Below are 22,808 nucleotides of genomic sequence, written 5' to 3' on the forward strand. Positions count from 1 at the left end.
AGTATTTGTGTTTTGGTCCTGGCCGTGACACATGGGAAGCAGAATGCACTGTGTGCAAAGCAGGAATGTGTATATCTGTGGCAAATAAAGATCTACAAGCCCATATCGACACTACAAAGCACAAAACAGCTGTGCAGGGCGAGAGCTCATTTATGACAACCTTTTTCCAAAACACAACATAGAATGTGAGATATAACAGGATAATGCATACATTTGTCATTTGTTTTCAAAACGCTTACAAAAAAGTGGTACCCCAAAAATTTACTGTGGGACCCCATTTGTATGATTTGATGGGGTCCCTGGGACCCCATTTTGAAAATTCCTAGCGCCAACACTACTGTCAACATAGGAGAAAAAATGCTTTATTTAAATAAATATATTACTTATGAAGCAAGTTCGAGTATCATTGGCAAATTTTCACCTAGTCCCGGCCTTGGCGTGCTGCCCGCCTTGGCACGCATATATGTGTCCTCTTTTTGGGATTTCAGAATATGGTCAGCCTAGATAAAGTGCTATTCAGTAGGATTTAAGGTCCAAGCTATTGAATATGCTAAAAAGAACAGTAAGGAGGGAACTGCTCGAAATGTTTTATTAATATAGCTGCGTGTGTCAAATACGAGTCATTAAATGACTCCCGCCTCATGGTGGTAGAGGGTGCTATGGATCCAGGGATCATTCCTGCGACTACGGTACTCGTCTGCAGGATAAGTGACAACAACAGTTTTTTAAACTGGACTTTCATCGAAGCAGGAGGTAATAATTAAAGGAAGATCTCCATCGAGATAGAGAGACTTTTAAAACTGAAGAAAGATAAGGAAGACTTCTATAAACAAGTTATCCATGCTTTTGTTCAGAAGGAGGGGCGCATGGACTTCATTTATAAGTAAAGGTAAGACCATAATAACGTTTTTTTTATTAAATGTGCTTTTCATGATGGTATCCTTACATCACACTCAAATTTATAAGCGCAGGCCTAAATTTACCGCATGCCTTTGGTAAGGGCCGGAGTGAGAAGAGGTTTTAAATTAATTAGCGCATGCCTAAATTTACCGCATGCCTTTGGTGAGCACCGGAGTGAGAAAAGGTTTTAAATTAATTAGCGCCCCGGCGCTAATTCAAGGAAATACGGTAACATAACCCGACATTAATATTCCGTTGTTTTAATCACCTGTCTTGTCAATTCTACCAATTATATAAACTAACTAATTTTTCTCTTCCTTGCTGAGCTGACTCTCTAGAGGCACACATTTTCCCACAGACGTTAACAAACGAATGGAAGGATGATTAGGGCTGCCATCATATCTTCCACTAGAAATTTCCTGTGTCATTTGCACAGGCAGACAAGCACAGATAAGTCGAAAATTTGTTTTTTCCCCTTAATCTTCACTGAGATGAAAAAAAAAGAACTGTCCCCTTTAAATTACTCCTAAAGTACTTACCTCCACATTGTGTGTGTGGGTACTAATGATGAAGACCTGCCCACCCGATGAAGCCCAGAGGTGCTCTTCCACAGCCAGCATGGCCTTGATCGGCAGGACTCCGAGCTTCACTACTTTGGGCTTATCGCTGTTCCACAGTCCATCTGTTGTAGATAGAATGATGGATCAATATGGCACAAAATCACATGCATGATGTACATTCATTACAACCTTTGTGCTTGTAGTACTACATACTGAACTCGGTCCATTACCATTTCAAGATAGTCAAACAAGTACCGTCTGAACTGTGGACATATTGACGCTATGTCTTCATAAAAGTCACACAAAAGGTCATTTGCATCTATAAATGCTGCTAATAGTGCTGTAGAGGCCATTGATGGATTTTCACAGCCTTTGCTGTGAATATAGATGCGCTGTGAGGCGTTAGTCAAAGCCATCCTGCTTGCACCTCCTACGCGCTATGCTCTCCATGTGCCTTGCACCCACAGGAGCAGCTCGGCACACATGAAACACTGCACGCACACTTCATACAGACCACAAATATGATTTCAAAACAAATATTCTCCACAGAAGAGTTTGGTGTGGAAGAATTTAACTGGCTCTGAAGTTAGACCAACAACCTAAGGTTAAACTAAAACTCAGACTGTGGTTAAGATTTTATGCATTGAAAATATCAGAAATCTAAATCAGCAAAACAACAAAAAAGGGTCTCACTTTCACCTTTTCTTAATACCTTGTCTGCTATGGTCTGAGTTTGTCTGGACCTCGAGATGCAGAGACATCAGGCATAGCGCAGATAAAAATGTATTGAATAACAAAACACAAAGAAATAGTGCAGCAGGGAAATGCACATGAAGCACAAGTAAAGCCTTGCACATTTTAGTTCCAAACATTTTTAGTAAAGCAACATTGATGCAAATACGTCCAGAGGACAGGTCTGGCATATAAAGCATCCTGATTGGCAACCAGGAACAAGTGTGTCTTGATTGCCAATCAGAAACCGGTGAGAGAGCCCCTTCCCAGACTGGAGAGGTGGTGGCAAAAGGAGAAAAACATGAAATGGAAACAAAAATTAAAGTTCTAATGGTCTCAGCGAAATCTGGCTAAAACCAGATAATTTGTTCCCGCTTAACGAGGCATCTCCTCCTAATTATATGAGTGAACATGTTGCGTGTCTCCATAAAAAGGGGTGGAGGGGTCACACTAATATCCAATGAAAACTTTAACCTTAGCCCTAACCAAAGTAATAAATATAAATCATTTGAGGTGCTTACTATGCTTACTGACTATCACACCGCTACCTCTCTATCTGGCTGTTACCTATCGCCCCCCTGGGCCCTATTCGGACTTGATCAGTGAATTTTCAGAGTTTGTCGCTGATCTAGTGACGCATGCAGACAATATAATTATAATGACGGATTTTAATATTCATATGAATACCCCATCAGACCCGTGCATGGTGCTCCAGACTATAATTAATAGCTGTGGTCTTACAGAAATAATAAATTAACTCATGCATCGCAACAGTAATACGATAGACTTAGTCCTTGTCCGGGGTGTCACCACCTCCAAAATTATGGTACTCGCGTACACCAAAGTAATGTCCGATCATTACCTTATAAAATTCGAAGTTCTGACTCATTGTCAACAAGCTACTGATAATCATTGCTTTAGCAGCCGCAACATTACTGCTGTCACAAATACGACTCTTGCTGGCCTACTGCTTTCGGTAATGGCGCCATTCTCAAATTATGTGGGCTCTGTCAATACCCTCACTAACAACATTAATGATGCCCTGCGCAACGCCATTGATAGTATAGCACCGCTATAGCTAAAAAAGGCCCCTAAAAGGCGTACTTCCTGGTTTACAGAAGAAATTAGGGCTCTTAAACTATCATTTAGAAAGTTGGAACGCAAATGGCGTGCGACTAAACTTGAGGTTTTCCATCAAACATGGAGTGATAGTTTAATAACTTATAAACGCACGCTTACCTTAACTAAAACTAATTACTACTCCAATCTCATCCGCCTCAATAAAAATTATCCTAAATATTTGTTCAGTACATTAGCATCGTTAACCCAACAAGAGACTCCTCCCAGTAGCTCCACCCACTCGGCTGATGACTTTATGCATTTCTTTAATAGGAAAACTGAATTAATTAGAAAGGAGATTAAAGATAATGCGGATAAAGATAATGTTTGTAATATTAGGACCATCAGTGCTAAATATTATTAACTTATCACTTTCCTCTGGCACTGTTCCCCTAGCATTCAAAAAAGGGGTTATTCATCTTCTGCTCAATAGACCTAACCTCAATCCTGACCTCATGGTAAACTACCAGCTGGTGTCCCACCTTCCCTTTATCCCGAAAATCCTCGAAAAAATTGTTGCACAGCAGCTAAATGAACACTTAGTGTCAAACAATCTCTGTGAACCCTTTCAGTCCGGTTTCAGGGCAAATCACTCTACGGAGACAGCCCTCACAAAAATGACTAATGACCTTTTGCAAACTATGGATGCTGATGCGTCATCCATGTTGCTTCAACTTGATTAGCTCTGCTTTTGATACCGTCGATCATAACATTTTATTAGAACGTATCAAAACACGTATTGGTATGTCAGACTTAGCCTTTTCTTGGTTTAACTCCTATCTTACTGACAGGATGCAGTGTGTTTCCCATAACAATGTGACCTCGAAGTACTGTATGTTAAGGTAACGTGCAGAGTTCCACAAGATTTTGATTCTTGGCTCTGCACTCTTCAGCATCTTTATGCTGCCGCTAGGTGACATCACAATCAAATACGGTGTTAGCTTTCACTGTTATGCTGATGACACCCAACTCTACATGCCCCTAAAGCTGACCAACACGCCAGATTGTGGTCACCCGAAGGCGTGTCTAAATAAAATCAAACAATGGATGTTCGGCAACTTTTTGCATCTTAACGCTAAGAAAACGGAAATGCTGATTATCGGTCCTGCTAGACACCGGCACCTATTTAATAATACCACCTTAACATTTGACAACCAAACAATTACACATTGCGTCTCGGAAAAGAATCTCTGTATTATCTTTGATCTAACTCTCTCATTTGAGTCACAAATTTAGAGTGTTACTAAAACAACCTTTATTCATCTCCGTAATATCGCTAAATATCGTCCCATTTTGTCCATAACCGACGCTGAGATCATTATTCATGCGTTCGTTACGTCTCGTCTCGATTACTGTAACGTATTATTTTCGGGTCTCCTTATGTCTAGCAATAAAAGATTACAGTTGGTACAAAATACGGCTGCTAGACTTTTTACAAGAACAAGAAAGTTTGATCATATTACGCTTATACTGGCTCACCTGCACTGGCTTCCTGTGCACTTAAGATGCAACTTTAAGGTTTTACTACTTACGTATAAAATACTAAACGGTCTAGCTCCATCCTATCTTGCTGATTGTATTGTACCATATGTCCCGGCCAGAAATCTGCGTTCAAAGAATTAAGGCTTCTTAGTGATTCCCAGAACCCCAAAAAAGTCTGCAGGCTTTAGAGCATTTTCTATTCGGGCTCCAGTACTCTGGAATGGCCATCGGTAACAGTTAGTGATGCTACCTCAGTAGAAGCATTTAAGTCCCATCTTAAAAGTCATTCATACACCCTAGCCTTTAAACAGACCCCTTTATAGACCAATTAATCTGATGTTTCTCTTTTCTGCTCTGCCCGCCTTTCCTGCGTGGAGAGGTTATCAGGTGACCACGGATCAGCATCCACAACTAGATGTTCAAAGTCGGGACCCAGGATGGACCAGTCTTCTTTGCATCAGTTGGTGACGTCTCTGCGATGCTGACTTGTCTCCATTCAAGATGATCCCCTGCTGATCTCCCAATGGACTAGACTCGCACATGAAGTTGGGACCCAGGATAACCACTCCTTATGCATCAGTCTGTGACATCTCTGCGCCCCAACGTGTGTACATGCAAGAGGATTATCTGCTGATCCCTCTATGGACTGGACTCTCACATTATTAACTGTATCCACTCGGCATCAATTGCACCGGTCACCAGAGGGGGATCCCCACATACGCGGTCCTTTCCAAAGTTTCTCGTTGTTCCAAAGGGGTTGAGTATTTTGTTGTCCTCATGTGGGATCTGAGCTGAGGATGTTGTTGTGGCTTGTGGAGCCCTTTGAGACATTTGTGATTAAGGGGTGTACCCTGCGTTTCGCCCAAATGCAGCTGAGATAGGCTCCAGCACCCACCGCGACCCCGTAAGGGACAAGCGGTAGAAAATGGATGGATGGATGGATGATTGATATTCAGAAAATAAAAGAAAATACCAGAAAGTAATTATAATTGTCATCATATATTGTGGCAATGTCCTTGTTATTCATCATTTGCAATAAATGTAAAAAATGCTACAAAGAAAAACAATTATTGGATCCTCTAAACTGAAATGTCACGTTATTTAATGTACAAAAGCAGATCATTGTTTTTGTGCAAGTTTTTCGGTAAACTTTCCTGAGCATTCATGTCTGTTTTCTCTCCCAACATTTGGATCAAGATTGAGTGTCCAATTTGGGCATTACTCAGCTTGAAGGGCACAATGTCTGAACTAAAGTTAATTTCCTTCAGATGCCACACTGCTTTGCCTAATCTCAACCAGGAAGTGAACGAGGCCTCACCAACAATGTTTGTTTAAGAGCAGGCACAAAGGCAGCCATTGAGAAGCTGTGCCATGCTAGGAGAGATTTGCCTCAGTAAGAACAGTAATGACTGTAAAAACAGAAGCAATCTCATACTACAGAGGTGAGGTGAGATTAGCATTCCAGCAACGCCCTGCGTATATTATTATAATAGATGTGCATGCAGAAAGCGTAAACAAAAAAGGAATGAGCAGAACAAATCAGAAGTGTTACCTTTCAGTCTTATGTAAATCTTCAATCTCACCCGAACCAACTTATCATGCTATCTGTGTATTTGTAAATAAACAACACTCCTTTTCCTGTGACAATAGTGCATGAAGCACTAAAATACCCTCGACAGGATGATGTTGAACTGGAAGGACCCCATGTTCCCAGTGTCACATGACAAGTCACCGCTCCCCTCTTGTACCCTATCTCTCACAGTCCATCAAAAAAAAAAAGCTAGCGTGGCAGAATGAGGATGACTGTACAGCTTCACACGAGTAGAGGAGAAGTATTTCCAAACAGGAGAAATTAGGATGGAAAGCAGGATTACTGTCACGGCAGTACTTTTTAATGTTTTATCCCATTTCATTCCCAGTCTGATCAGCAGAGCGATAGTTTACCATTTAGGAATGTAGGCTGCTTGTTTCTTTATTTTGAGCTGTAGCTGAGCTTCAAGAGACAAATATGGTCATGATCTATCATGATCAACTAAAATTGAAATTGGAGTATGGAATTAACTTTGTAATAACAAATTGAAAGCAATGTAAAGTGGATTATTGTCTATGTGGCAGCTAGTTTGGATTGTTGCCGTAGGAAACATTTTTATAAATTAAGAGGGTTTTTATAAATTAACGGTGCATCCACACAATTTTTGTACTTTTGGAATTGGTCAAATTCTTATTTTCCCAGGAAAGAGAAATTGAAAATGGATGTTAAGGGTAATTCATGGGTAAAATTAGGAAATGGTCATAAGGCCATCACTATAAAGAAGTACGTCTTAAACCAGTTGCTATTAAAAAAAAAAGTTATTACGTATAGATGCAGTTTTCCCATCAAATGATAAACAACGAGTCATCATTTTTCGAATTAAAAAAAAAATCATAATCACGTAAAAGAGTTGCCACTGGGATTATTTAAGGGAGACTGAAGAATTTAACCAACCAGCATGAGAATAATGGTCTAAAATATTCAGTTCCACCAAAGCCCAACAAAGACAGTTACTGTCCTGCAGTCTGTTAATTAGTGTGCAGCAGATAAAGCAGAAAAAAGTAATGGATTCCAAAACAACATATGATGAGAAGTCTAAAAAAACACTCCTACACTGTTCAGTATGAGCTCTGTTTTTCTTCCAGACAACCTACATCTTGGCTCCAGAAGCAGCAGCTGTAGTTTTAACTTCTGTCTCCAGACACATATTCCTCTTGTGTCTTTTTTTTGTGCAGAACACACACGCACGCACGCACACACACTTACACACAGAGTCAGTAGATGAACTTTACAGAAGAGCAGAGCTGGAAACTAAAGCAGACATCTGATCTGAATCAAATAAAGACAAGCTGAGAAATATGTGTGATTGTAGTTAATAAAAACACATTTGGTATTTGCGGAATGCTGATCATGCAACTATTTGGATGGATAGGTTTTTGATCAAATATTTTCTATCATTACCATAATCATAAGTAAGGAAGAGAAAAATAAAAAGCCAGAGTGAATTCATGAGAGCCAAATGACAGATGGAACCAAACTGAGGATGGCAAAGACTGTGGGAAGAGTGTCCCGCCTGGATCCTTTCCTCTCTCTGTGCATGTCTGAGAGTGAGGACATTAAATAGGTCACCTCTTTTCGAATGGCTTCTCCCAGACAACCAAGCAAATGGACACAGAACCACAATGCAAGAGAAAAGGGGACTCTTCATTTCTCCATACACAGTCAGCCTCTAATTTCCAAATCTAGTGACTCAGAGAAAGAAAACCTTTGACAGTGTTCCACAATGAATAGTCATTTAAAGTTAAAAAACTTAAAGTACCAATGCTCCATCGAATGCAAACATTGTCTTAAACTAACAGCAAATTGGACAAAGTTTTAAAGCATATGGTGGGTATCACCATATGTTTATTTACGTGGCAGATCCTAAATGTTAAATCTAACAGCAGCTGTCAGTCACAGTGCTATTATTCATTTTTTATTAATTAATTAATCAATCCAACAAAACAATACACAACAATACCATAATAATGCAATCCAATTCCAAAACCAAACCCGAGCCAGCAACATTCGCAATAGCAATCAACAGAGCAATTGAGAGGACACACAAACATGACACAAAACAATCCAAAAGTAGTGAAACAAAAATGAATATTATCAACAACAGTATCAATAGTAGTAACAATTTCAGTGATTAAAAATCCCTCATTGACATTATCATTACAGACATTTGTAAAAATAAAAAAAATAAAAAAATGAACAATAGTGTCACAGTGTCTGACACTTGCATCGCATCTCATAAGCTTGACAACACACTGTGTCCAATATTTTCCACAAAGATAAAATAAATCATAATTTTGGTTCATTTAACAGTTAAAACTAATTTAAATAATGGATCCCATATTCCAATACATGACTCATTATTATCTAAACTATTACCATAGCTTGTGTATACCAGTCAGTATGTGTTGGACTATCAACAATATATCCATTTTTTTTTTTTAAATGACCCTTTTTGTTATTTTGCATATTGAAAGAAATGCATTTGTACTCTTTGATGACACGTTACTAAATTGATGGAGATCCCTAAGAATTCAAGTTTGCAGTGTCATTGGGATGTTTATATTAAGGAATGTGATTGCTTCTTTTGTTGTTTTCAACCATAACTCTTTTATTCTCTGAAATTCCCACAATAAATGAACAAGAGTTGCCTCGGTTGCCCGACACTTCATACATAACTTGTTATCTACTACACCAATTTTAAACAGCTGAGAAGATGTGAAATACAATCTATTCAAGATCATACATTGAGTCAGCTTATCTTTAATGTTTCTAAAGAGCTTGTTGGCATTTTTCCAAATATCATTCCATGATCAATCAATGTTTATTTATATAGCCCTAAATCACAAATGTCTCAAAGGGCTGCACAAGCCACAACGACATCCTCGGTTCAGAGCCCACATAAGGGCAAGGAAAAACTCACAACCCAGTGGGATGTCAATATGAATGACTATGAAAAACATTGGAGAGGACCGCAGATGTGGGTGACCCCTTTCATCTAGAATGTTTAAGTCGATCATCCATTTCCGAACACATGCATCATTTGCATTTCTAGTATGGTGTTCATTTATTATTCCATAAAATAGTTTAATTAATTTCTTAATTGTATCTTGATTAAAAAGTGCATCTTCCAGTTCATGGCTATTTAAAGGCCTACTGAAATGAAATGTTTTTAATTTAAACGGGGATAGCAGATCCATTCTATGTGTTATACTTGATCATTTCGCGATATTGCCATATTTATGCTGAAAGGATTTAGTATAGAACAACGACGATAAAGTTCGCAACTTTTGGTCTCTGATAAAAAAAAGCCTTGCCCCTACCAGAAGTAGCGTGACGACACCGGAGGAAGGACTGCTCATATTTTCCTATTGTTTACACCAGCAGCGAGAGAGATTCGGACCGAGAAAGCGACAATTACCCCATTAATTTGAGCGAGGATGAAAGATTCGTGGATGAGGAAAGTGAAAGTGAAGGACTAGCGTGCAGTGCAGAACGTATCTTTTTTCGCTCTGACCGTAACTTAGGTACAAGGGTTCATTGGATTGCACACTCTCTCCTTTTTCTATTGTGGATCACAGATTTGTATTTTAAACCACCTCGGATACTATATCCTCTTGAAAATGAGAGTCGAGAACGCGAAATGGACATCCACAGTGACTTTTATCTCCACGACAATACATCGGTGAAGCTCTTTAGCTACTGAGCTAACGTGATAGCATCGGGCTTTACTGCATTTAGAAACAAAACAAATAAGTCCCTGACTGGAAGGATAGACAGAAGATCAACAATACTACCAAACTCTGGACATGTAAATAAACGGTTAATGCTTTCCAGCTTGGCGAAGCTTAATAATGCTGTTGCTAACGACGCCATTGAAGCTAACTTAGCTACGGAACCTCGACAGAGCTATGCTAAAAACATTAACTCTGCACCTACGCCAGCTCTCATCTGCTCATCACAACACGTGCTCACCTGCGTTCCAGCGATCGACGGTACGACGAAGGACTTCACCCGATCACCGATGCGGTTGGCGGCCCGGAGACGGAGGAAGTCAAGGTGAGGTCGTTCGGCTAGCGCGTCTGCTATCCTCAAAGTGCTCCTGGTTGTGTTGCTGTAGTCCGCTGCTAATACACCGATCGCACCTACAGCTTTCTTCTTTGCAGTCTCCATTGTTCATTAAACAAATTGCAAAAGATTCACCAACACAGATGTCCAGAATACTGTGGAATTTTGAAATGAAAACAGAGCTTTTTGTATTGGATTCAATGGGCTCCGAATACTTCCGCTTCCACTGTTGACGTCACGCGCAAACGTCATCATATCGAAACGTTTTCGGCCGGAAGTTTGCAGGGAAATTTAAAATTGCACTTTATAAGTTAACCCGGCCGTATTGGCATGTGTTGCAATGTTAAGATTTCATCATTGATATATAAACTATCAGACTGCGTGGTCGGTAGTAGTGGGTTTCAGTAGGCCTTTAAAGACATACTTTCAGAGGATATGCATTTATTTACAGCGTGTTTTAAAGAGATACAATTTAAAAAATTATTTCTGGGTACATTATATTGATCAACTAAATAATTGAATGGTTTAAAATAGTTTGTATTAATAATATGATGAGGTTTAGCAATACCTCTGTCTTTCCATGTTGTCCATTTAACCACATTTTTATTAATTATGATATTAGGATTGTACCAAAGCGGTTGATTTACAGATGTAATTGGGTTGATTCCAAGTATTTTCTGACATAGTTTCAGAATGTTAAAGGTGGCTTCTATTTGGCTGTGCCTAAATTCATTAGGTATTTTTTTAATATAATATAAACTCCCCACATCAATGTCCAAATTCATTAACATATTTGTTTCTATGTTGATCCAGTCCTTATCTGCAGAAGAATGGAATAAGTGGCTTGCTTGTTCACAACCGAAGGAGATATAATAATGTAAGAAGTTTGGTAATTGTAGTCCTCCTTTATTTATTTAAGTGGCAGATCCTAAATGTTAAATCTAACAGCAGCTGTCAGTCACAGTGCTCTTATTCATGTGCTGTGGTCGAGACTGATGTGCATTCAACTCAGGCGCAGACTAAATATCTGCGCAAACCGTGCTAACTTGCACAATTTTATAACACATTTGAATGATCTAAATGAATATGTTGCTGTTATACACAGTAACAGTGACTCAACCATAATTCCCCTCGTTACGGGGACAAACAGAGCATTAGGCCTCCCTTCTGAAAGACATACCTTGTGATCTGGAGTAGATGGCCACAGAGCCGCTGACCAGGCCGACATACAAGCAGTGTTTCATGTAAGCCAAGCTTGTGACGGTGGATTTGTCTGGGGTGAAGAACTGCTGCAGACGCACCTTCTTGGACCGCTGGCTGCTCTTATACACAATTATGCTGAGAATAGAAAAATATTAAATTAGAACCAACCAAATAAAGAATCACTTCTCGAAAGAGTAATATTTGTGTTATGTCACCAAAAACAATTCATACACTTACACCCCATAATCTAATGATATCCAAAACAAAAGCTGACTGTAAATCTGAAGCTTTTACAAAAGATGACAAATCTCTGTGTTGATTGACGCTGTCAGATCGTACAACATGATGATACAACATTATGTATTGCTATTAGGGATGTCCCGATTAACATTTTTGACTTCTGATCCCTATGCGATTTTTTGGGCGACAGAGCCAATCCAATTTTCGAATCCTGGTCCGATTGTTTGACTATAGAACTGAAAGTGTTTTACAACAAGTAACTAACGTAAACACAATAACACATTTTTATCAAGCTTATCTTATTAAATTTACATTTTACAAGTATTTGTAAATCAGATAATGTATTGCATTTTTGGTATTAATACAAATGTTTTAAGAAAATAAAGTGGCTACTGCACAGTAACTAAACAAAAGCCAAAACTAACGTATTTTCCGCACCATAAGCCGCCCCGTGTTGTAAGCCGCACCTTCAATGAATGGCATATTTCAAAACTTTGTTTACCTATTAGCCGCCCCGTGTTATTAGCCGCACCTACGCTACGCTAAAGGGAATGTCAAAAAAACAGTCAGATAGGTCAGTCAAACTTTAATAATATATTACAAACCAGCGTTCTAACAACTCTGTTCACTCCCAAAATGTAATGTGCAAATGTGCAATCACAAAAATAGTAACACTCAAAATAGTGCAGAGCAATAGCAACATCAATAACTCAACATTGCTCATACGTTATTGCCACACAACACACAAAATAAACATTTAAAGCTCACTTTCTGAAGTTATTACTCATCCACAAATCCCTCGAATTATTCTTCTTCGGTGTGCTTCACTTGTTTTTTGACACCATCTGTGATGTGGACACGCATGCAGTCATAGATCAACAGGGACGGAGCTGCGTGAAAAAAAGTCACCCGGTCTCTTCGCTCATTTTTTCTTCAGCCATCCATCCCTTTGAGTTAGCTTTTATGATGACGCCAGCTGGAAAGTTCTCTTTTGGCAAGGTCTTCCTTTTGAATATCACCGTGGGTGGAAGTTTCTGGCCGGTAGCATGGCAAGCTAGAACCACGGTGAAGGACGACTTCTCATTCCCTGTGGTGCGAATATTCACCGTACGTGCTCCCGTTGTATCCACAGTGCGGTTCACATGAATATCAAAAGTCAGTGGAACCTTGTACGCGTGTCTCTTAGTAGGAGACATTTTGTGGTCTTTACAGAAACACACAAATGAAATGAAACGTAATATCCGCACGCTTCTTCTTCTACGGGGGTGGGTGCTCACCTTGGCGGTTGCTTACAGTACAAGAAGAAGCGCTTCCTCTTCTATGGGGGCGGTTGCTTACCGTAGAAGAAGAAGCGCTTCCTCTTTTACGGGGAAAAAAGATGGCGGCTGTTTACCGTAGTTGCGAGACCTAAACTTTATGAAAATAAATATTAATATTAATCCATATATAAGGCGCACCGGGTTATTAGCCGCACTGTCAGCTTTTGAGAAAAATTGTGGTTTTTAGGTGCGGCTTATGGTGCGGAAAATACGGTACTATTGGCTTCAATTTAAATCATTTGGGTTTTGCCCTCAAAGCCTTCCTGTATCGAATCAAACCAAACTTTATTTGTATAGCACTTTTCGTACATATAAAATGTAGCACAAAGTACTTTCCATTTAAAAACATTTATAAAACAGTGCATCCCGTGCTCATTAAATAACACCAGGCTCAAACGGTGTGAATTAACGGTGACTATGTTTTTGTTGATTTGATTACCTGCCCTCCTCCATGCCCAGGCAGACAGTGGCTGTAACACTGGCTCTCCCATCCTCTGGGGCATCATTCTCCTGTGGCTCTTCTGCTGGGATGTAGGCCATGCAGAGGATACGGGACTCCACATTAAAGCACTCTGTCACCTTCGGGCTGCAGCTCTGCATGGCAACGATGGCTATCTGCCCCATCTGGTTGGTGCAACTTGCAACCTGCAGTAAAATTTGCTAAGATTTTAGCACCTGGCGGATACTTTAAATATTCAAATTATACAGCGTAGCCACAACTAGTGAAAATAAACAACACATCTAAAGAGTATACAGTGTTATGTTTATTTGACACAAGTTAGCGTGTATCAAAACAGACAAATGTTTAAATAATTTAGCTTAAATCAATAATACACCAATTACGTTAGAAATAACACACGTAACAATTTACATTCTCTTGCTACACTTTAACATCATAAATCAACACAATATAAATAGTTTCAAGTATTGCCTCACTAAGAAAATAATCAGCTCGATATCGGTTTTCCCTCTAATGGGCCAGCTGTTACTTTAGCAGAGTTTAACAGGGTGCTGAGATTCATTGTTTATCATGAACAAATGTACTTTCAGAGCCTTGACACTCTTACTGAAGGTGACATTAGATCCTTTACAAAATAACAATTGACAATGTGGAATATACCACTACAGCGAGAAATAACAATAACAGCTGAACTGTCGAAAATGGCTGCGACTGATTTACTGACCATGTGCGGTTATTTGAAAATGTTAGCTGCTGTGAGCAATTGCGGAAAGCGAGGCTCCAGAAGCTCAGTGACATTCACTCGCAAAGTCTTGAATTACAAAGGTAATTTAGTGTAGGGCTGAAGTGCAGAACTGGACCACCATATGCTATCTAAAGGATGGAGGGAAGATGTCTCACCCAGACACAACCGTGGCCCACAGCAGGGGTGTCTGCTGTGCTCTCTGTGTTGATGTAGGGCTCCGGGTTGTGGACTGCACACTCCACCTGCCACAGCACAGGAGAAAAGATGGATGATTATACTGTACAGAGTATTTCAATTAAAATAACTTATTTGAGTTTTATTAAAATATTTACAAACGGAGAATAATACCAAACACAAACAGCATATGACCTTGCTTGGAGTTAGTATCACCAGACTTTTAACCACTAAGCTAACTGTCCCTACAGATTTTTTTGCCAGAAGTGGACGATCAATATTAATGAGCATACTTAGGGCCGGCCCCTGGCATAAACACCGTATGCGGTTATTTAGGGCCACAACCACTAGGGATGGCCACGTGATTGTGGCGACTGGTCAATTCAATAGCTGATTATCAACGTGGTCTTCGTGCTCTGCAGGTACTTGCTTGTTCTACTTTAATGGATTAAATTGCCTAATGGATAAAATTATACTTTGTGTCTTCTGAATTTCTATTGAGCAGTGCGTGAAGATGTTCTTTGTAATAGTTTTAGTTCATTTTAGCATCATTACGGCTGTGTCCATTCAAAAGCCCATAGAGATAATGGCCAGTTGAGCATCATTTCGAAAGACATCATTGTGACAATTTTACGGCAACATTTCTAAAACGACCATACTATCTAAGTTTAAATTGTAGCCAAACCTTTCCCTTAAGGATAAAATGTTGAAAAAATATGTATTTTTTCATTGTTGATGCCCATTTATTTTGTTTTGTTTACTTTTTTAATAAATGCCCAAGCGGCATAGCATTAAACTGGCTTCACTACGCAGGAGATACCGAACACTTAATTTCTCTGTGTCGACATATCAACTTCATTTTTTGGCTTTCTATATAAACTTTGAACATTCTCAGCAATAATAACACATGATTATTGAACATATTGGATTGAACTGAATTGTATTTGTCAATGTGCTGTTTTTGTTTATTTTTCATACCTGAATATTATTATTTAATCTTCACATTACTTGTAAAATACATACTTCAACTGTGTTATTGTTGGTTGGGTTTTTTTATACACACACTTGGGCTCTCATACCCAAATTTACCTCTGGTCCCCAAGGGTAATGCAGTAAACCCGCGTTTATCACTGTTAATTAGTTCCAGGCCTGGCCGTGGAAAAGCATTCCCTTGAATATTTCCATAGCTATTGGATAAAAACAGTATTTAAAGTTGTTTTTTTAACATTAAGAGAGCCATCTATACATGAAATAACGTAACACCCATATATACAGTGGTCACCTTTACAAACCAAAGTCTTGGGCCTACTGTACATCCGGGAGTAAGTGATACAGTTTAGAATGTGGCATGTAAGGGACATGTCAATTGCTACACACAGTTATGGATAAACTCCAACAGATTTTCTTCACTTTTCTCAGGACGCCATCTTTACTAAGAATTGCAAAACTTTTGAAGCAAAACAAGGCAAAACAAAGGGAAGTCTCACCTTGAACTCCTGCAATTTAGACATGACGACAGGCATCTGTTTGAGCAAGAGAGGATGCTTCTGCTTTTTGAGCTGATTTCCATCATCCTCTGCAAAAAACCAGCCCTGAAGGTTGTCCTCTTCTAATATGAAACATACACACATGAGGCTTGATTAAAAAAATATATAAAAGGGACAAGCGGTAGAAGATGGATGGATAGAATATGTGTGGGCTTTAAGCCCTGTGTGCACATGTGACAATGGGGAAGTAAACACAAGACACAAGAGGAATGGACTGTACCAAGAGCCAGTTTGGCCATTTGCAAGTTACTGATCCATGACTGTTTGTTGGCTGGGTTGAGGGTATTGAACACCGCACTGAAGTATGTGGTTTTACCCGACCTGCTGACAAAGAGGATATAAACAGAATTACAAATGAGGACAAACATTTATAGCTTTCATGCATTTTTGAGAGCTTTGTAGTGTAACTTTTTGCTGCTTTCACTTGCATTTAACTTTTTTTTTTTGTCCGGGGCGATTATACATACTGTACATCCATGTACGGTAATATTGTTTATATATATATATATATATATATATATATATATATATGTATATATATATATATATATATATATATTCAATATACAAACCCTGTTTCCATATGAGTTGGGAAATTGTGTTAGATGTAAATATAAATGGAATACAATGATTTGCAAATCATTTTCAACCCATATTCAGTTGAATATGCTACAAAGACAACATATTTGATGTTCAAACTGATAAACATTTTTTTTTTTGCAAATAATCATTAACTTTAGAATTTGATGCCAGCAACACGTGACAAAGAAGTTGGGAAAGGTGGCAATAAATACTGATAAAGTTGAGGAATGCTCATCAAACACTTATTTGGAACATCCCACAGGTGTGCAGGCTAATTGGGAACAGGTGGGTGCCATGATTGGGTATGAAAACAGCTTCCCAAAAAATGCTCAGTCTTTCACAAGAAAGGATGGGCGAGGTACACCCCTTTTGTCCACAACTGCGTGAGCAAATAGTCAAACAGTTTAAGAACAACGTTTCTCAAAGTGCAATTGCAAGAAATTTAGGGATTTCAACATCTACGGTCCATAATATCATCAAAAGGTTCTGAGAATCTGGAGAAATCACTCCACGTAAACGGCATGGCCGGAAACCAACATTGAATGACCGCGACCTTCGATCCCTCAGACGGCACTGTATCAAAAACCGACATCAATCTCTAAAGGATATCACCACATGGGCTCAGGAACACTTCAGAAAACCACTGTCACTAAATACAGTTCTTCGCTACATCTGTAAGTGCAAGTTAAAGCTCTACTATGAACGGCGAAAGCCATTTATCAACAACATCCAGAAACGCCGCCGGCTTCTCTGGGCCCGAGATCATCTAAGATGGACTCATGCAAAGTGGAAAAGTGTTCTGTGGTCTGACGAGTCCACATTTCAAATTGTTTTTGGAAATATTCGACATCGTGTCATCTGGACCAAAGGGGAAGCAAACCATCCAGACTGTTATCGACGCAAAGTTCAAAAGCCAGCATCTGTGATGGTATGGGGGTGCATTAGTGCCCAAGGCATGGGTAACTTACACATCTGTGAAGGCACCATTAATGCTGAAAGGTACATACAGGTTTTGGAACAACATATGTTGCCATCTAAGCGCCGTCTTTTTCATGGACGCCCCTGCTTATTTCAGCAAGACAATGCCAAGCCACATTCAGCATGTGTTACAACAGCGTGGCTTCGTAAAAAAAGAGTGCGGGTACTTTCCTGGCCCGCCTGCAGTCCAGACCTGTCTCCCATCGAAAATGTGTGGCGCATTATGAAGCGTACAATACGACAGCGGAGACCCCGGACTGTTGAACGACTGAAGCTCTACATAAAACAAGAATGGGAAAGAATTCCACTTTCAAAGCTTCAACAATTAGTTTCCTCAGTTCCCAATCGTTTATTTTGTGTTGTTAAAAGAAAAGGTGATGTAACACAGTGGTGAACATGCCCTTTCCCAACTACTTTGGCACGTGTTGCAGCCATGAAATTCTAAGTTAATTATTATTTGCAAAAAAAAAATAAAGTTGATGAGTTTGAACATCAAATATCTTGCAAATCATTGTATTCCGTTTATATTTACATCTAACACAATTTCCCAACTCATATGAAAACGGGGTTTGTATATATATATATATATATATATATATATATATATATATATATATATGCATATATATATATATATAAACAATATTACCGCCAGCATTATTTTGAGATAATACTTATAAGGCAAGTATTCCTTTTAAAGGCAATACATTTTGATTTCCTATTAGTTTCTTTTTTTTACCATTGTAACTGGAAGTTCAATCATTTTTAATTAAGTAAACAAATTATAAAAATAAAATGTTCTCTTAATCTCTGTTAGCAAAGCATGCACTTCAATAAATATTGAACATCTTGAAGTGCAGTTTTTTTTACACAGATTAAAAAACTTTTTTTTTTGTGTCACTTTCAACAAATTAGGCAAACTTGCTTGGTTATCCGTGTTAACAGACTCATCTTGCTCCTCACTCATTTGAAGCAAAAACATTCCCACATCAGACATTTGGCTTTGCTATCATATTTCTTACCAGTTAATTGTGTTATTTTGTGGTGCTTTACATTAGTCTCGACTGTCAGTGCATCCTGTGTGTGTAAGCTAACTGTCCCACCTCCGCCAAAGAGACAACGACTGTGGATGACGGACATGAGGATTAACTCTGTTCATTTAATTTTTCAGTTGAATAAACACGCTCTGGTGTTGAGAGTGCAGCACAGTGAGGGAACCATCTAACGCCCTGTTTGAAAGCGAGAGACAAAGAAAACAAACAAGGACATGGCAATTTATTGATAATGGCAAAGTTATCAAGTTCAATTTAATTTATCGTTCAATTAACTGATTTATTGACACATCGGCCCATGCATACCATTACACGTAAAATTGACATTCAGTGCTGCAGGATTTTGCATCGTTGATCTTTGTAGCTTGTGTGCTGTTAGACTATGTGAGCTCTTTATATTTCTCCTCATTATGACTACAACTTTTAAAGAACTTAACACAGAATGCAATCTGAATTTTTTAAATAGAAATCAACAGTCAAATTAAAGGCCTACTGAAACCCACTACTACCGACCACGCAGTCTGATAGTTTATATATCAATGATGAAATCTTAACATTATAACACATGCCAATACGGCCGGGTTAACTTATAAAGTGACATTTTAAATTTGCCGCTAAACTTCCGGTTCGAAACGCCTCTGAGGATGACGTATGCGCGTGACGTAGACCGGCGAACACGGGTATGCCTTCCACATTGAAGCCAATACGAAAAAGCTCTGTTTTCATTTCATAATTCCACAGTATTCTGGACATCTGTGTTCGTGAATCTGTTTCAATCATGTTCATTGCATTATGAAGAAGGAAGCTGAGCAAGCAAAGAAGAAAGTTGTCGGTGCGAAATGGACGTATTTTTCGAACGTAGTCAGCCACAACAGTACACAGCCGGCGCTTCTTTGTTTACATTCCCGAAAGATGCAGTCAAGATGGAAGAACTCGGATAACAGAGACTCTAACCAGGAGGACTTTTGACATCGATACACAGACGCCTGTAGAGAACTGGGACAACACAGACTCTTACCAGGATTACTTTGATTTGGATGACAAAGACGCAGACGTGCTACTGTGAGTATGCAGCTTTGGCTTCTAAACATTTGATCGCTTGACCGTATGTGCGCAACTTTTTTTTGCGTATGTACGTAACTTTTAAAAAATATATAAGCTTTATGAACCTTGGGTTAGGTGAACGGTCTTTTGGGCTGAGTGATTGTGTGTGTTGATCGGGTGTTTGAATTGTATTGGCGTGTTCTATGGAGCTAGGAGCTAGCATAGGAGCTAGCATAACACGTGCCGTACCGTACGTGCGCGTCACGTACGTAACTTTTTAAAAATATATAAGCTTTATGAACCTTGGGTTAGGTGAACGGTCTTTCGGGCTGAGTGATTGTGTGTGTTGATCAGGTGTTTGAATTGTATTGGCGTGTTCTATGGAGCTAGGAGCTAGCAGAGGAGCTAGGAGCTAGCATAACAAACACGCAGGTGTTATTATGCAGGATTAATTTGTGGCATATTAAATATAAGCCTGGTTGTGCTGTGGCTAATAGAGTATATATATGTCTTGTGTTTATTTACTGTTGTAGTCATTCCCAGCTGAATATCAGGTACCGTGAGTATGCAGCCTTGGCTGCTAAACATTTGACAACTTGACCGTATGTGCGCGTCACGTACGTAACTTTTTAAAAATATATAAGCTTTATGAACCTTGGGTTAGGTGAACGGTCTTTTGGGCTGAGTGATTGTGTGTATTGATCAGGTGTTTGAATTGTATTGGCGTGTTCTATGGAGCTAGGAGCTAGCAGAGGAGCTAGGATCTAGCATAACAAACACGCAAGTGTTTTTATGCAGGATTAATTTGTGGCATATTAAATATAAGCCTGGTTGTGTTGTGGCTAATAGAGTATATATATGTCTTGTGTTTATTTACTGTTGTAGTCATTCCCAGCTGAATATCAGGTCACCCCCGGCTCTCACAGCATCTTCCCTATCTGAATAGCTTCAACTCCCCACTAGTCCTTCACTTACACTTTACTCATCCACAAATCTTTCATCCTCGCTCAAATTAATGGGGAAATTGTCGCTTTCTCGGTCCGAATCTCTCTCACTTCATGCGGCCATCATTGTAAACAATAGGGAACTTTGCATATATGTTCAACTGACTACGTCACGCTACTTCCGGTAGGGGCAAGCCTTTTTTTTATCAGATACCAAAAGTTGCAATCTTTATCGTCGTTGTTCTATACTAAATCCTTTCAGCAAAAATATGGCAATATCGCGAAATGATCAAGTATGACACATAGAATAGATCTGCTATCCCCGTTTAAATAAAAAAAATTCATTTCAGTAGGCCTTTAAGCTAACTGTCTCATACGGATTTAAAATATTGCTGTTTTTTTTTTGTAAATTAGTATTTGACAGTTTGTGCCTTGGCAAAATTGGTCACACAGTTACTCAATCCATGCAGTCGTGTTCATGTTTGATTATTTATACTTGTACACCAGTCCACTAATTTGTATCCAGTCAAATAAAATCATCTCTGTCTGGGTTGATAACACCCGAGGGGGGAACACAAGTCTATTTGGTGCTGAGTGAAAAATGCAGACTGACATTAGCCAAAGAGGTCGATGGCGGTTATCAATTAAGGCTGACTCAGGCAGTTTATGTGTCTCTACAAAAGATATGTCTCTGGATAAAGAAAATGCACATTTTATTTGCTGGGCTTTGAGACTTAAAAAAACATGCATAACATGCTTCAAAACATAATGTCACCAGATAAGTGCAAGATGCTGAAAAAAATTAAGAAAAAGCCAAAAGCAAAAAAAAGGAAAGAAAAGGGCACTCTTGGGGCACTACGTGCAGGCTTTATTAGCGTGTGTCCAAATAGGTGACATGAGCACTAATGTTGAGAAGCAGCTGCAGCACAGCGTAGCCTCTAGTTGCAAACAAACATGCACATTTCCTCCCTTGTGATTCATACCTCCTAATAGGACTGGTGGAGAAACATGTTCATCCAAATGTGTTCTAATGTGCTCTCTTAAAGCTATGAACTCAACAGGTGTGAGATGAGATGAAGGAAAAAGGGTAAACAAGGCTTAAAGGGTAAAGAGGGAGGGATAAAATGACCCTGCAGACACTAAAAATTAAAGTGCAAACAAAGCTGGAGAGGAGTCTACTAAAGAAGAAGGAAGTGTGGAAGAAAAAAAATACAGACTTGTCTTGTTTGCCAGGCAGCTGAAGTTGGATCCGACAGCGGTCAGCTGCCCTAATCTCCTCTTCCTTCTTCAGAATCAGCCTCTGGAGACCTGATACCCAGTCCTGGGCCACTGTGGGATTCACATTCTGGATGGGAAGGAGGACAGAGTAGTAGAGAAGAGTGTTAAAATGCAGCTGAAGATGATTTAAAGTTCAATGTTCCGTACTAAAACAATGTGTACAATAATAAATATTTTCCACCCATCCATTTTCTACCGCTTGTCCCTTATGGGGTCGCGGGGGTGCTGGAGCCTATCCCAGCTGCACATGGGCGGAAGGTGGGGTACACCCTGGACAAGTCGCCACCTCATTGCAGGGGCCAACACAGATAGACAGACAACATTCACACACTAGGGCCAATTTAGTGTCGCCAATCAGCATGACTTTGTCACTGAAAAAAATCCATCAACCATACTTAAGTGTAGTGTTGAAATGTTTGGCAAATGTAACCCCCCTGGTTCAGTCCCTGCTTTTCTGTATGGCATTAGAGACATGTGGGCTAGCTACCGAGCTAAAAGCCAGAGCAATCTGGCATCTAAATCAGTGCTTTAATTTGAACCTTTTTTAAGACCTACATCCCCAGTATTTTATCTCTGCATTCCCAGTATTTCCAAAACTTTTAAGTGTATGCTAAATATAATTGCTAATTCCACATTTTCACACACCTTAAAATGGAATCCAAACACTTGTTGGTGTGAACCTCTGATCTACTGTAAATCATTATCACATGGTTTCCTTGCTACTGTTAAGTGTTCAATGACAGAGAATGTGGTAGAAAAAAGTGTTTAATTTTAAAAAGTACAAAAATAATAC

At 39.2% G+C, this 22,808-nt stretch overlaps 1 protein-coding gene across 1 annotated transcript in view; it reads right to left on the reverse strand.

Moving 5' to 3' along the window:
- The window catches only part of LOC133646514 (rho guanine nucleotide exchange factor 10-like), a 67,756-nt gene that overhangs the window by 24,474 nt on the left and 20,474 nt on the right, over positions 1-22,808 (reverse strand). The window contains exons 8-14 of the mRNA XM_062041954.1: positions 21,955-22,082; positions 16,358-16,461; positions 16,078-16,199; positions 14,572-14,658; positions 13,651-13,856; positions 11,630-11,787; positions 1,440-1,582 (exon numbers count right to left, since the gene is read on the reverse strand). Of these exons, the coding sequence (XP_061897938.1) occupies positions 1,440-1,582; positions 11,630-11,787; positions 13,651-13,856; positions 14,572-14,658; positions 16,078-16,199; positions 16,358-16,461; positions 21,955-22,082 (948 nt within the window). The remainder of the gene's footprint in view (positions 1-1,439; positions 1,583-11,629; positions 11,788-13,650; positions 13,857-14,571; positions 14,659-16,077; positions 16,200-16,357; positions 16,462-21,954; positions 22,083-22,808) is intronic.

The sequence above is a fragment of the Entelurus aequoreus genome, linkage group LG03 (genome assembly GCF_033978785.1).
Source record: "Entelurus aequoreus isolate RoL-2023_Sb linkage group LG03, RoL_Eaeq_v1.1, whole genome shotgun sequence".
Lineage (NCBI taxonomy): Eukaryota > Metazoa > Chordata > Actinopteri > Syngnathiformes > Syngnathidae > Entelurus > Entelurus aequoreus.